This window comes from Meyerozyma guilliermondii, genomic scaffold (assembly GCF_000149425.1).
Source record: "Meyerozyma guilliermondii ATCC 6260 scaffold_3 genomic scaffold, whole genome shotgun sequence".
Lineage (NCBI taxonomy): Eukaryota > Fungi > Ascomycota > Pichiomycetes > Serinales > Debaryomycetaceae > Meyerozyma > Meyerozyma guilliermondii.
Genome location: NW_001809798.1, coordinates 1,377,297 through 1,389,261, shown reverse-complemented (window position 1 = coordinate 1,389,261; position 11,965 = coordinate 1,377,297). Strand labels below are relative to the sequence as shown.

Genomic DNA, 11,965 nt, shown 5'->3' with positions numbered 1-11,965 from the left:
GCTACGAAATAGACCCTGGAAATAGGGGTAGGCTGAATGGGGGATCATCTTTCAGTAGCCGGGAAAGGTCCCAGTGGTAAAGATCACGAAAGGTATTTCGGAGGCCAGTACGCCATTTGGACCAATGTCTCCTTTGATTGGGGAAGCGGTCAAATTATGGGCTATCATGGGAGGCTCGGGAAGTGGAAAAACGACATTGTTAAACACCTTATCTCAACGGTTGAATGCTCGCAATAAGAAGCTTCAGTTCTCTGGAAGAGTTAACTACAATGTTGCTGGAGGTCTGCCAGACTCGAAAGTCAAGAACTCATTCATGCAACAAGACGATTTTTTTTTACCTGGACTCACTGTTTTTGAAACCATGAAATTTCAAGCAGACTTGAGACTTCCATCATCAACCACCACTGACGAGAAATTGCATTTGATAGACCACCTTTTATCCATTTTGGAACTCGTTCATTTGAAAGATAAACAAATAGCTCAATTCTCCACAAAAAAGACCAACTTGTCTGGTGGTGAGCAAAGAAGAGTGAGTTTGGCCATTCAATTATTGAGCAAACCTTCCATTCTCTTTTTGGATGAACCCACCACTGGCTTGGATGCCACAAGCTCGTACAACTTGGTCCTGCTACTCAAAAAACTTGCATCCCCCGAATTTGGCATTACTATTGTGCTTTCTATTCATCAGCCCAGGCCAGAGATATCCACCTTGTTTGACAAGATCTGTCTACTCACCCGAGGTGGCAGGGTTGTTTACTACGGCAGTTTCAACGAGACTGAAACATATGTTACCAAGCTCTCTGATTTGGGTTTTGACAAAGGCAATCAATCGAAGGGCTTCATCGATCGTATAATGGACATGTCCGTGAAAGATGCCTCTTCTGCGGAAAACGAAGTAAATTCCAATTCACGAATCGACGCTCTCGTGCGTCTTTGGGAGTCACAAACATCGCAAAATGAAAAATCTCCTTCAAGTTACCTGAAATCTGAGGACGAACAGTTTCTGTCAAACATCTCCAGATTTCACCGTCCAAAAAATGAGGCCATTCTGTTCTGGAGAGAGCTTATCATCTTGACTAAGCGCTCGTTTATTCTCACCTACAGAGATGTAGGCTCGCTTATTGCCTTGAACGGCGGGGCTCTCCTTTTGGCGGTAATTTGTGGGTGGATATTTTACAAACCAGAGCCAGATCTTGCTGGAATCAGATCAATAGTTTCAACGTTATACGTGATGCTAGAGGTTGTTGGTTTCGCTCCCATGTTTGTGGAGATTGAACGTCTATATTCTACCGATGGTGTCTTTTTCTACCGAGAGTATAAAGAGAATTTTGTCAGCATTCCAGGGTTCATTATCTCCAGACGGCTCGGGAAATTCTTTTTGGAAGATGTGTCGGTGGCCGTTATCTTTGCCCTGATTACTTATTTCATGTGGGGACTTCGTATCACCACCGATTTGGATGGCCCACAAACTCCATCATATTTTTTCATCTATTTGGCAGTGACAATCTTGACCAACTTTGTCGGAATGGCTTCGGCAATGTTCTGTTTTGCGCTCTGTGACGACTTTGCTATAGCTTCGTTGGTCACCAATGCATTCTACCAACTACAAAATAGTGCATGTGGGTATTTCGTCAATGCAGCGACTATGCCTGTTTATGTCCGTTGGGTCAAATATCTTGCATACTTTTGGTATGGATTTGGTGCCCTTACATCAAACCAGTTTACCAATTGGACGGGTGACTGTCCACATTCTGACAAGAGCTTGTGCCAAGAGTATTCTGGCGCATACCAACTTGAAGTTCTAGGCTTTCCCCAAGGCTGGGTCAAGCAGCCCATATGTATATTGTTGGCTTGGGTTATTGGATTTTATTTGTTGACTGCCGTCTGTCTCTATTTCAAGCCTTTAGAAATGGAAGTTGCAAAATCAAGACTGAAGTCCAACGAAAAACTGAAAGATACTGACGATGAGCCATCGGAAAATTGCATATTACAGCAGGAGTTTGAACTGAAGAAATCTAGCGAGCTGCAGCTGACATTACAGAGGTCCCAGATCAAGTACGACAACAAGTCGATCGGTGTTAGCATTGACAAGATCGAGTTGAAGGTCACAAACAGAAACCGCAAATACGCTATAATTCCCCAAAAAAAAACACAATTTACGTTGCTAGACGGTGTCAGTGCTACATTTGGAGCAGGTACTGTTAATGCAATTATGGGTCCATCAGGAAGTGGAAAGACAACTTTACTTAATCATCTTTCCAACAGGTTACCAAAGACTTCCAACTACGTATGCAGTGGAACTATACGGCTTAATAACTCTTTGGTTGTCTCACCACGAAAGCTTTCCACCATTGCTGCATATGTGACACAACATGACAATTCTTTAATACCAACTTTGACCGTCAGAGAGACCTTATACTATCAAGCCAAATTGAGGTTGCCTTTGGAGAAGCACAAATCAATTCCGGGAATTGTTGAGACAATGATTCGTAGAACCGGCTTGATTGACTGTGCTGATACGATGATCGGTAATGAATTTATCAAGGGAATCTCTGGAGGAGAGAGAACGCAGAGTTTCCATCTCGATTCAACTTTTGAGTGAGCCCGCCATATTGTTTCTTGATGAACCAACTTCAGGTCTTGACTCGATGAGTGCAGTCACTGTTCTTTCCCTTTTGCATAAGTTGGCATTTGAAAACGGAACCACGATTATCATGACAATTCATCAACCTTCTGAGAATATTTTCAGTCAATTTGAATCTATTTTACTACTTGCAAGAGGAGGAAGATTGGTCTATAATGGAAGCTCAGGATCAATTGGCTCCTACTTTAATACTTGTGGATTCGAATTACCAAGGTTGTCCAATACTGCCGATTATATTCTCGATCTTGTGTCACGAAATGCCCACGAAGAAAAGCCTACAGCAGATGCTAGGGTTGCATTTCTTGTCAAAAAATGGAGCGAATCCCATCCTGCAAAAGACACCGATGCCATCACTTTTGCTAGCAGTGAATCCTCAATTGACTTGTCAAATTACAAAAAGCAACAATTGCCGTTTTCCGTCACCATGCCGGTGATCTTCAAGAGACAACTCGTTAATTCACTTCGTTCCAAAGATGCTCTTGTTTCGAGAACCGGTCAAGTTGTTCTCCTTGGTATCATACACGCACTATTCTTTGCTCCATTGAAGCATTCCAAAGAGGGAATCGATAATAGACTTGGATTAATTCAAGAGGCATTGAACTTGTACTACATTGGATTTTTGAACAATATAACTCTCTACCCCGTCGAAAGAGATGTTTTCTATCAGGAATACAAGGATGGCATATATGGGGTTTTAGAATTCAGCGCATCATATTTCCTCAACGAACTACCAACGGAAATCATTCCAAACTTTTTCTTTGCTGCCATGATCGTGTTTGTAGCTGGTCTTCCAAGAACCGCAGCTATGTTCTTTGGTATGTTTGCAAGTGGTTTTATTGCAACCAATTGTGGAGAGTCGCTTGGAATTTTGATCAACAGTATTTTCGATCATCTTGGATTGGCAGTCAATTTATTGTCATCATTGGTAATTATCGCCATTTTTATGGGAGGTACCATGTCATTGCATATGCCACCGTTCTTCCAGGCATGGAACTGGTTGAGTCCCATGAAGTATGCCGTTGGAATTTGCGCCAACTTGGGATTTGAAAACCAACAATTCGACTGCGGCGATGCTCATTGCACCTTGAGCACTGGTAATGCTGTGTTGGATTATTATGGGTTGAATGCCAATGTTAGCGTTTACGTGGGGGCACTCGTTGCATGTTTCTTTGTATATAGGGTGCTAGCGACGGCAGCTATCTTTGTAAAGGTTAAATACTTTTTATAGAATCACCATGAACACTTTAACAAGAAATGAGCTCCACAACCTCAAGAGTAACGGGATTACATTGGTATGCAATCTTCTTGTCATACAAGTTGTAGAAGTCACCAGAGGCACACTGATAGAATGTTGTGCTGTTTCCAAGGGCAAGTCTTCCTTTGCTGGATACACTCCAACCATTTGCGTACAAAGTGCCATGTTGAGGAAGAGGACCATCGAATTGGAATTGGTGACTAGAAACAATCGAGCCAATTCTATTCTGTGCATCTCTAAGAATTCCACCTCTAAGACTCATCTGAAGTGTGTTCTCGCCAAGGCAAGCAACAGAAAATACTGGTGAGGAAAATAAGCCGGAATCATCTTCATCGTCAGAATCACAATCATCGTACACTTCGTTCCTCTTTCCATAACCATAGGTTTCATCGTCGTCATCGCAATCATCTTCAGGACCATTCTGAATTTGTCCGTCCCAAATTTGCTTCACGGGAGAAACAGCTTTGGTGGGTTTGGGACCATCGGTAATGACAGTTGAAGTGTAGGTTGTAGTAACCAGCTTGGGACCATGGAATGAGGGTTCGGTGTACTCACCATCAATCTGTTCAAATGGAGTAACCACAATACCAAACGAGAAAGGAATGGTGTCATAACTTCCAGCTAACGGCACTGAATCGGGAATGAGTTTTGTCCAATCGTCGGCACCAGGAATGTAAAGCGCAAGTGAGCTAGTGGCATAGGCCAAGGCCAAGGTAATACCTGAAAGAAACAACATGATAAATTGAACGAGAAGAAAGAAGAAAAGCCACAAATGTGTCCTATTTGTACTCAAGTGTGTTTGTGAACAGTCGACGAGGCAACGGATAATTTGCAGCCAATAGATGCATGTCGTGCATGGTCTGAAGGAGCAATTCAATCAAAAGAAAATGTTACCCCACAATATTTCTTTGAGGTTGTTCATATAAATTTCCAAAACATGTCCTTGATCAAACAAAATATCTGTCTCTATCACCATCTACTTCATGGGATTAAGCGATATCATATGTCCTGCATATAGGAGATTACTAAAAGAATTTCGCTAGCAAACGAGTGGCTCGCAAAGATGTTTAAAGCCGGATTATTTGGACTCAGAACGGTAAGTATTAACGCCTTGTAAACCTTGATGTCAACAACTAACACAGTCCGTAGTCGCCAAGAGAACTTTTCCTCTTCAAACCAGACTTTTATCTACTGAAATCAAAAATGCGATCGACAAGGCAGTTCTGGCTTCACCAGTAGTTTTATTTATGAAAGGAACCCCAGAGTTTCCTCAATGTGGTTTTTCCAGAGCAACCATTCAGATCTTGGGCCAGCAAGGTGTGGACCCTGAAAAATTTGCTGCGTACAATGTTTTAGAAGATCCCGAATTGAGAGACGGAATCAAAGAATATAGCCAGTGGCCCACCATTCCTCAGCTTTACGTGAACAAGGATTTTGTGGGTGGGTGTGATATTGTTATGTCCATGGCACAGTCAGGAGAGTTGGCAGAGTTGTTGGAGTCGAACGACTGTTTGGTTCCTGAAGAGCCAGAGACACTGGCTGCCGATGTCAAGCCAGCTGAGAGACAGTGAGGATCCTACTTTTCTTTTGTACATAATATGTTTAATACAATATCCGAAACAGAAATAAAAGTCAAATGCACAGTGATTGGGGGAGTAAGAGCTTAGTGTTGCTCTTGTGTTAATTCGGGAGGATGATGTGATAATGAACTCCTGCCGTGGCCTCCACTTTTGCTGGACCGCACAGTAGAAGACCGACGACGCATCAACAAGTTGGAATCGTTCAAGTTGAGAGTAAATTTGTAGTCTCCATTAATTCCACTGATAATGGAACTGGACCGTGTTTGATACTCTTCTGATCCCTCCTTGAAGCTGGCCTCCGATGAATTGGTTGATGAGCTAGTTATCTTTTTGATCTCGAAATGCTCCAAGCTTGCAACATCGTTGTCGTACGTTTCATCACCCTCGTCATCTTCATCATCATTGCTTGAATCGTCATCATCATCCGATGCATGTTCCTCATGTACAGTCATTTGCGTAGGAGTTTGTACAAAGACATCCTTGAAACCTAATTTACCAATTAGTTCTTTAGATGGAACCGGACTCTTTGGTAATATTCTTCTCGTAGAGTCGCTCAAGTAACTGTCATTATCCGAAGATGAGCTTATCTTATTTGTAGGGCTCACTTTGAGATACCTAATGTCGTCAGTAACTCCATCGATGAACTGAACCGACGAATTTGTGACACCATACTTCTTCAAAATAGACTTGCTATTTCCCATAGCAGGATTATTGAACACCGTCTTGATAGCGTTTGCGCGTGGTGAGAGCAATGGATCTTTACTTGATGGTACCATCATATGTCCCTCTTTTTGTTCAGACTTTTCTGGGATAACATTCTCAATGTGGGAAACTGAGTAGTCGTCTGCCTCGGCAAAGTAACTTTCCGGAGCTACCAAAGTTTCATTCACATCATTTTTCACCCATGGATGGGCCCATATCTCGTCAATCGTGATTCTGGATTCTGGATTAACATCGAGCATTCTTGTAATTAAATGTTTGGCTTCCGAACTTATCTCATCCCACCATGGTTTTAAAAACACGTAGTCACCGTTAACAATCTTCTTGGTTAAATTATCATGGTCATCTTCGTAAAATGGAGGAAAGCCACAAAGAATTGTATAAAGAAAGCATCCCAAAGACCAAATATCAACAGCTTTGGAATAATAGTTCTTTTTCGATATATTGTTTGGAAACTTGCGATGCTTACGACCCAAGTCGTCAGTGTTACAGGTGATGACTTCAGGAGCAGTGTAACCAGCTGTACCACATGGTGTCTTTAGATTTGTGTCTATGGCATTGAAGCGACTGCGGTCAGTTTTTAGTTGCTTAGCCAAGCCAAAGTCCGCAAGCTTGATAACACCGATCGTACCACCGCCCTTTCCTGGCTCAAAAATGCCCTCGTCGGATTTGGACTCATCATCTGATTTTCTGAGCGTTTTCTTAAACTCCTCCTCTGATCTAGGTTTCATAGGAATCTTCTTGAAAATGAGGTTTTCTGGCTTGATATCTCTGTGGACTATCCCAGCCTTGTTGTGCAAATAATCTATTGCTGAAAGCAATTGCGTAAAAGTGTGACGAGAGAGATCCTCACTGAAATATGTATACTCGATAATCTTGTTGAAAATCTCACCTCCGTCACAATATTCCAATATAATGTAGCAATGTTTGGTATTGGGCTCGTTATACAGCTCAATTAACCTAAGGACATTCTTGTGATGAACTTTGGAGAGGACATTAATTTCGTTCTTGATATTTGCTGCTTGCTTGGCAGACAAGTTTTCCTTGTTGATAATCTTGATGGCGACCACTTCTTGGGTGATCTTATTCATGCCTTTGTAAACTTTAGAAAATGCACCCTCACCTAGAACCTCTAATAATTGGTATTTTGGGGGCAAGTCGGGATACTGGGAGGATGAGTGTGTTTCTGATGAAGGGCTGGAAATCTGAAAATCAGCCAACTTCTTGCTTGGTGGTGATGCTTCCGATACAGATGTATTTGATGAAGCACCATTCTCCACCTCATGGGTCGAGCTGGAGCTCAGCTCCGCAGCAAAAAGTTTTTTAAAATTCTGCGTTAGTAAAGCTCGTAATTTATCACACTATTGTCGGTAGTGGCAATTAAGGGCCAAAACCTGATTATAAGTTCCGGATGAAAAACTTGACCAGTTCCGAGAGTCAAGCTGCTTATCTTGAGCAAGTTGACCAGAAATTAAAGGATGTATCACTTTCGGGAACACCAGTAGTATCAAACTATTCTAACGTTTTATCGAATCCAACTGGAATTGAGCGGTCTCTGAAGTTACAAAAACTTCTGTATAGCGTATTAAGAAGCATATTCAGAACGACGTCAAATTTTTAATCTCGGAAATTCAATCCAATTTAACAAAAATAGGTAACGATACTTACCAGTAACAAGGCCATTTCCCATAATACATAAACATCAACTGAGATTCAAGAATCACAAAAATAGAAGAAAAGAGTGAGAAAGAAATGTAACCTAGGTGGGGCCCTTTTTTATTGATCTGACCGCTATTGTTTTCCGAGAAAAAGTTACCCCTCTCTGCGGCCTCAAACAAACTTTAGAATATGTGACGTCATATGGAGAACTGCAACACGCGATTAGGTAACGAATGGGGGCGCATGCTGGCGCATCCCACCACCCGCAGTTAACCCAGCATTGCCCCACAGATGGTATCTGCAATAGGCAAGCCACTTAAGACCATGCAGGTATTCTAATGCGGGTTGAAATGTAAAGGGCATATTTCCTATAAATAGATGAAGTTACAGAGGGGAAACGTGATGTCACTAGTTTGCAAGAGGCTGTCAAGATTAGTTTGAAGTCACACTTTTGGAACAAACGGTAATCAGGAGTAACCGCGCCCCGATTTAGTTACGAAAAATTACGATTATTTTTTATGTGCGAAGAAGAAGTTTATGATGAGAATGTCGCTACTTTAATCTACGCTGCAAACGCGATTTAAGTCTCGGTTAAAAGCTTAAATCGCGACTAAAAGGTGATTGAAAAACTTGGGTAGTTTAGTGATAAGTGAATATTTGGAGACGTAGTTCCAGCATTGATATGCCTCGTATCTAAATCATATTTCAAACACTATTTCTTAAATTTCGGTCATTGAACCACTAACGGTAAGCGAAGCTTTGTATTTTGGTTAACGTTCACCACGAGGATGTAAAAGCGACAAACGTTACAAGTTTGGAATGTGGGTGGTGAGCTGCAAAATTTTGCACCCAAATTTCCACTAAGCACTAAACTTTGACGAAACTCAGAATTAACTTTTTCGAGACTCGAAGAACTTAAATGCGACTCAACATCAAGAGTCTTAACATCCACAGCGGCTGATAACAAAAGTTTGAGAGTCTTCCATAGATTCCTATCTGCCTGGAAGTCTTCAACCGATTTTTCTAGCTGCTCTATTTCTTGTCTCAATTTGGAGAAGATTGAAACAATTGGCGTTCTCCCAGCATCTAGTTCTCTTATTATAAACTTGTGCAGAATCTCGATTGGTATGGCAGTGGTTGGGCCTTTAACTGTAACAGCCTCAATTTGAATTTTAAACAGCTTCACACTTGGCTTAGTCGAGGAGCTTATGGTTAAAGGAATCGCAATTTGGCCCGCGGTTCCTGGCTTGAAAAAGTAGCTCTTTCTGGGCGTGCAAATTTTCATGGATACCTTCGAAACGAAAAAGCGTTTTCGAACAGGGAACAGAGCCAACTTGGTGACTTCGTCTTTTCCTCCAAGTGAGTCTTCTTTGTGCTTTCTGAGAGAACCCTTGTATTCAAGAGGAATCGACAATACATTGCGAGCTGCCTGCAAGCGCAAAAGTTGACCTCTTTCAATTTCGTACCTCGCCGTTTGTTCGAATTTTTCCAATTGCTCTTCCTCTTCTTCATAATTTGAACTGGAGACAACATGAATCTCCTTGCAAGCTTCTTTGAAGATTACATACTCAGGGTCACTTGAAGTGCCTAGAACCCGGCTGTTGGTGCTGATGAAACGAGCACTGACATTATATGAGATAGTATAGTCTTCCGTTTTCAAAGACGACGGCATAGCACAGTGACTTGTGCATTGCGAAGAGCACGCAGTGTCAAGTAGCCTCTGGGGCAACTTAAAAGTGAAATAAAGCTTATAAGTTGTTTTTGGTTTGATGATTCTCACTGGACCAATGGCAAGTCTGATTCCATCCGAATCATTGATATTTGACCAGTCGTTGCTATGGTTCGACTCATAAAGAAGTCTGTTGATGCGTCCAAACGACCACGACGCCGACATATCCATCATTTCCAAGAACTTTTTCCGGGTAGTACCTATAGTGATAGTACCTTCCAACATCACATAGAGATGATCAAATTTGACTGGACGATCCGACGAGTTCCTGAAAGTGAAGAAACCATTGACGGTGCTTCCTGGCTTGAATGAGCAGTTGGAAACATCGACCAATTCATTGGGTTTGCCTATCTCTCCAATCGTACGAATGAATTGAATATCAACTGCAAATTGCAGAGAAACCTCGTTGTGGGTGTAATTTTTCATTGAAAGCATATTGTTGGTGACGTTGTGTTTGGCAGGTAGTAACGGCTGGTCAACAATATTCAGCGATCTGGTACTTTCTACCGTCAGTGAATCACTCAAGCTGGGCGAGTATAAGGGAGGAAAGTAGCTATCCTCATCATCTGTGTCATCCCCTACATCAAACACGCTAAGACTAACGGTGGATCGGAACATGTGGTAAGATGGAAGTATACTCCAGATATCTTCTTGCTCATTCTTGTGGTCTTCTTGAGTTGTTGCAGCCATGTCATAATTTTAACTGAAATGTGTTGAATTATAGTAATATGAAGTGTTCAATACTTGCAGACTGCAATTCCGTATCGAAGCGTCTGAATCAGTGATTGTTAACTTTTGTTACCTTGCTTCCGATCAAATCCTAAATCAGCCATCTGGAAGTTTACTCGGAGAATTTGGTCAGCACTTAATAAGAGGTTGTTAAGAATATATAACGGAAACTTTAAGTCATGATCAGAAAAAAAGACCCACTTCATCTCATAGCACCAAGCTATAGCATGCATAAGCACAAGTAGTCACATTTATATCATGCTTCATTCACGATCTTTTCTCTCCACTTTGTGTCATTCGCATCTCATCGCGCGCTCAGCTATCGCATCTCGATTCACTCTTGATTATTGAGCTAAATGGCTAGAACGCCCACTGCGAACGTCGACGGCAAGGCGTTGGAACACCTTGATGCAGCTTCGTCGGGGAAACCAGAATCGATTGTCTTTTTCATCAAAGATGGACATTTTGCCCGCTCAATTTCGGCCTGGGCTTATTTCTTGTCGGTTAATGATCATAGTCTGTTCATTGAAACATCGGTAAAGCTTGCCAGGCTCAGCAGTGCTATTAAAAACGTGTTCGTAAATGAAAAGGTAGCGTCGGATCTGAAAGAAGGGCTTCAAGCCCAATTGGAGTTGATGGAAATGCGTCCCCAAATCGTTGAAAGATATCAAGAAATCCTTCAAAGTCATTCAAAAATCTTGTACAGAGCCCTCAATAACAACAGACCAGCCATAACTAACCCAATACTTCGCCTCATGCTGAACATCGTGACTTTCCAATCATCTTTGGCCACTGTACTCATTGACAATTTTGATCTCAACTTGACCGTACTTCCCAATTTATTGGTTCCACCTAAAGGACAAGATGGCCCTATTAGTCAGTCCAATGATCATCTAAACACTCGTCATAACTTTATCCGCTTTTGGATAGCACTTACCACCTCGGTTCCAAGCCATATTCGGAAGGACTTGCTTGTAAATAAACCAAAAATCATGAATAATTTATGGAAGTTTATGGCTGGTTCGGATTCGATTGGAACACTTCTGATCATCATAGAATGGATAGAGTCGGCTATACTCAAGGAAGCAAGCTTTAAGCGCTCGACCAAGTGCAAGATACTTAACGAGAACTTTATGTTCAAATTACAGTTGTTGTTTAATCGATTACAAGATGCCACTTTTACATCTCAGTTCATTCAATTTGTGAAATCATTCACCTCTTCCAGCGAAGGGTTACTTTTTCCAAACAATCAGTGCTTGCTCACTACAAACTATGGTACTCCACTCAATGTTAATGGAAAATCTTTCAAGGTTCATAATAAACTTCTTTTCACCTTTTTGACAACTTTGAAGCCTTGTGAAACATTCCAACAATTGGCTATTGTGACTGAAATTCTTAACCAAATGTCCCGAATTGATTGCACCTTACTTGAACTGGTGTGTTCAAACAGGGGGTGGGTATCATGATCCTTCCTTAACTTCATGGTGGATAGGGCGAAGTTTATTGTTTACTGAAATCTTGAAAATAAAGTTGCCTGTTGAGAGCTCTAATAGTGGAGTATTGGACATTTCATTACTCTTTGAATGTTTATGTCCTGCTCCATTGTCTAAGGCTTCTTTCCTCAAAGGTATCGAATCCAAGATTGACTT

At 41.6% G+C, this 11,965-nt stretch overlaps 5 protein-coding genes across 5 annotated transcripts; 2 read left to right on the top strand and 3 right to left on the bottom strand. All coding sequences in view use genetic code 12, as the record gives it.

Annotated features, from left to right (window-relative positions):
* Positions 1-124: 124 nt before the first annotated feature.
* On the top strand, positions 125-2,602 carry PGUG_03088 (uncharacterized protein; the record flags this gene model as incomplete). The annotated part of the gene is made up of 1 exon (XM_001485309.1): positions 125-2,602. The coding sequence occupies one exon, from the start codon at positions 125-127 to the stop codon at positions 2,600-2,602; it is 2,478 nt and encodes an 825-aa protein (XP_001485359.2).
* A 1,286-nt stretch (positions 2,603-3,888) lies between these two features.
* On the bottom strand, positions 3,889-4,635 carry PIR32 (Pir32p; the record flags this gene model as incomplete). Its single annotated transcript, XM_001485308.1, has 1 exon — positions 3,889-4,635. One exon carries the CDS (start codon positions 4,633-4,635, stop codon positions 3,889-3,891), a length of 747 nt encoding a protein of 248 aa, XP_001485358.2.
* Positions 4,636-5,562: 927 nt separating this feature from the next.
* Positions 5,563-7,290, bottom strand: PGUG_03086 (uncharacterized protein; the record flags this gene model as incomplete). The annotated part of the gene is made up of 1 exon (XM_001485307.1): positions 5,563-7,290. One exon carries the CDS (start codon positions 7,288-7,290, stop codon positions 5,563-5,565), a length of 1,728 nt encoding a protein of 575 aa, XP_001485357.2.
* Positions 7,291-8,588: 1,298 nt separating this feature from the next.
* On the bottom strand, positions 8,589-10,277 carry PGUG_03085 (uncharacterized protein; the record flags this gene model as incomplete). The annotated part of the gene is made up of 1 exon (XM_001485306.1): positions 8,589-10,277. One exon carries the CDS (start codon positions 10,275-10,277, stop codon positions 8,589-8,591), a length of 1,689 nt encoding a protein of 562 aa, XP_001485356.2.
* A 395-nt stretch (positions 10,278-10,672) lies between these two features.
* PGUG_03084 (uncharacterized protein) lies at positions 10,673-11,782 on the top strand (the record flags this gene model as incomplete). The annotated part of the gene is made up of 1 exon (XM_001485305.1): positions 10,673-11,782. The coding sequence occupies one exon, from the start codon at positions 10,673-10,675 to the stop codon at positions 11,780-11,782; it is 1,110 nt and encodes a 369-aa protein (XP_001485355.2).
* Positions 11,783-11,965: the final 183 nt, after the last annotated feature.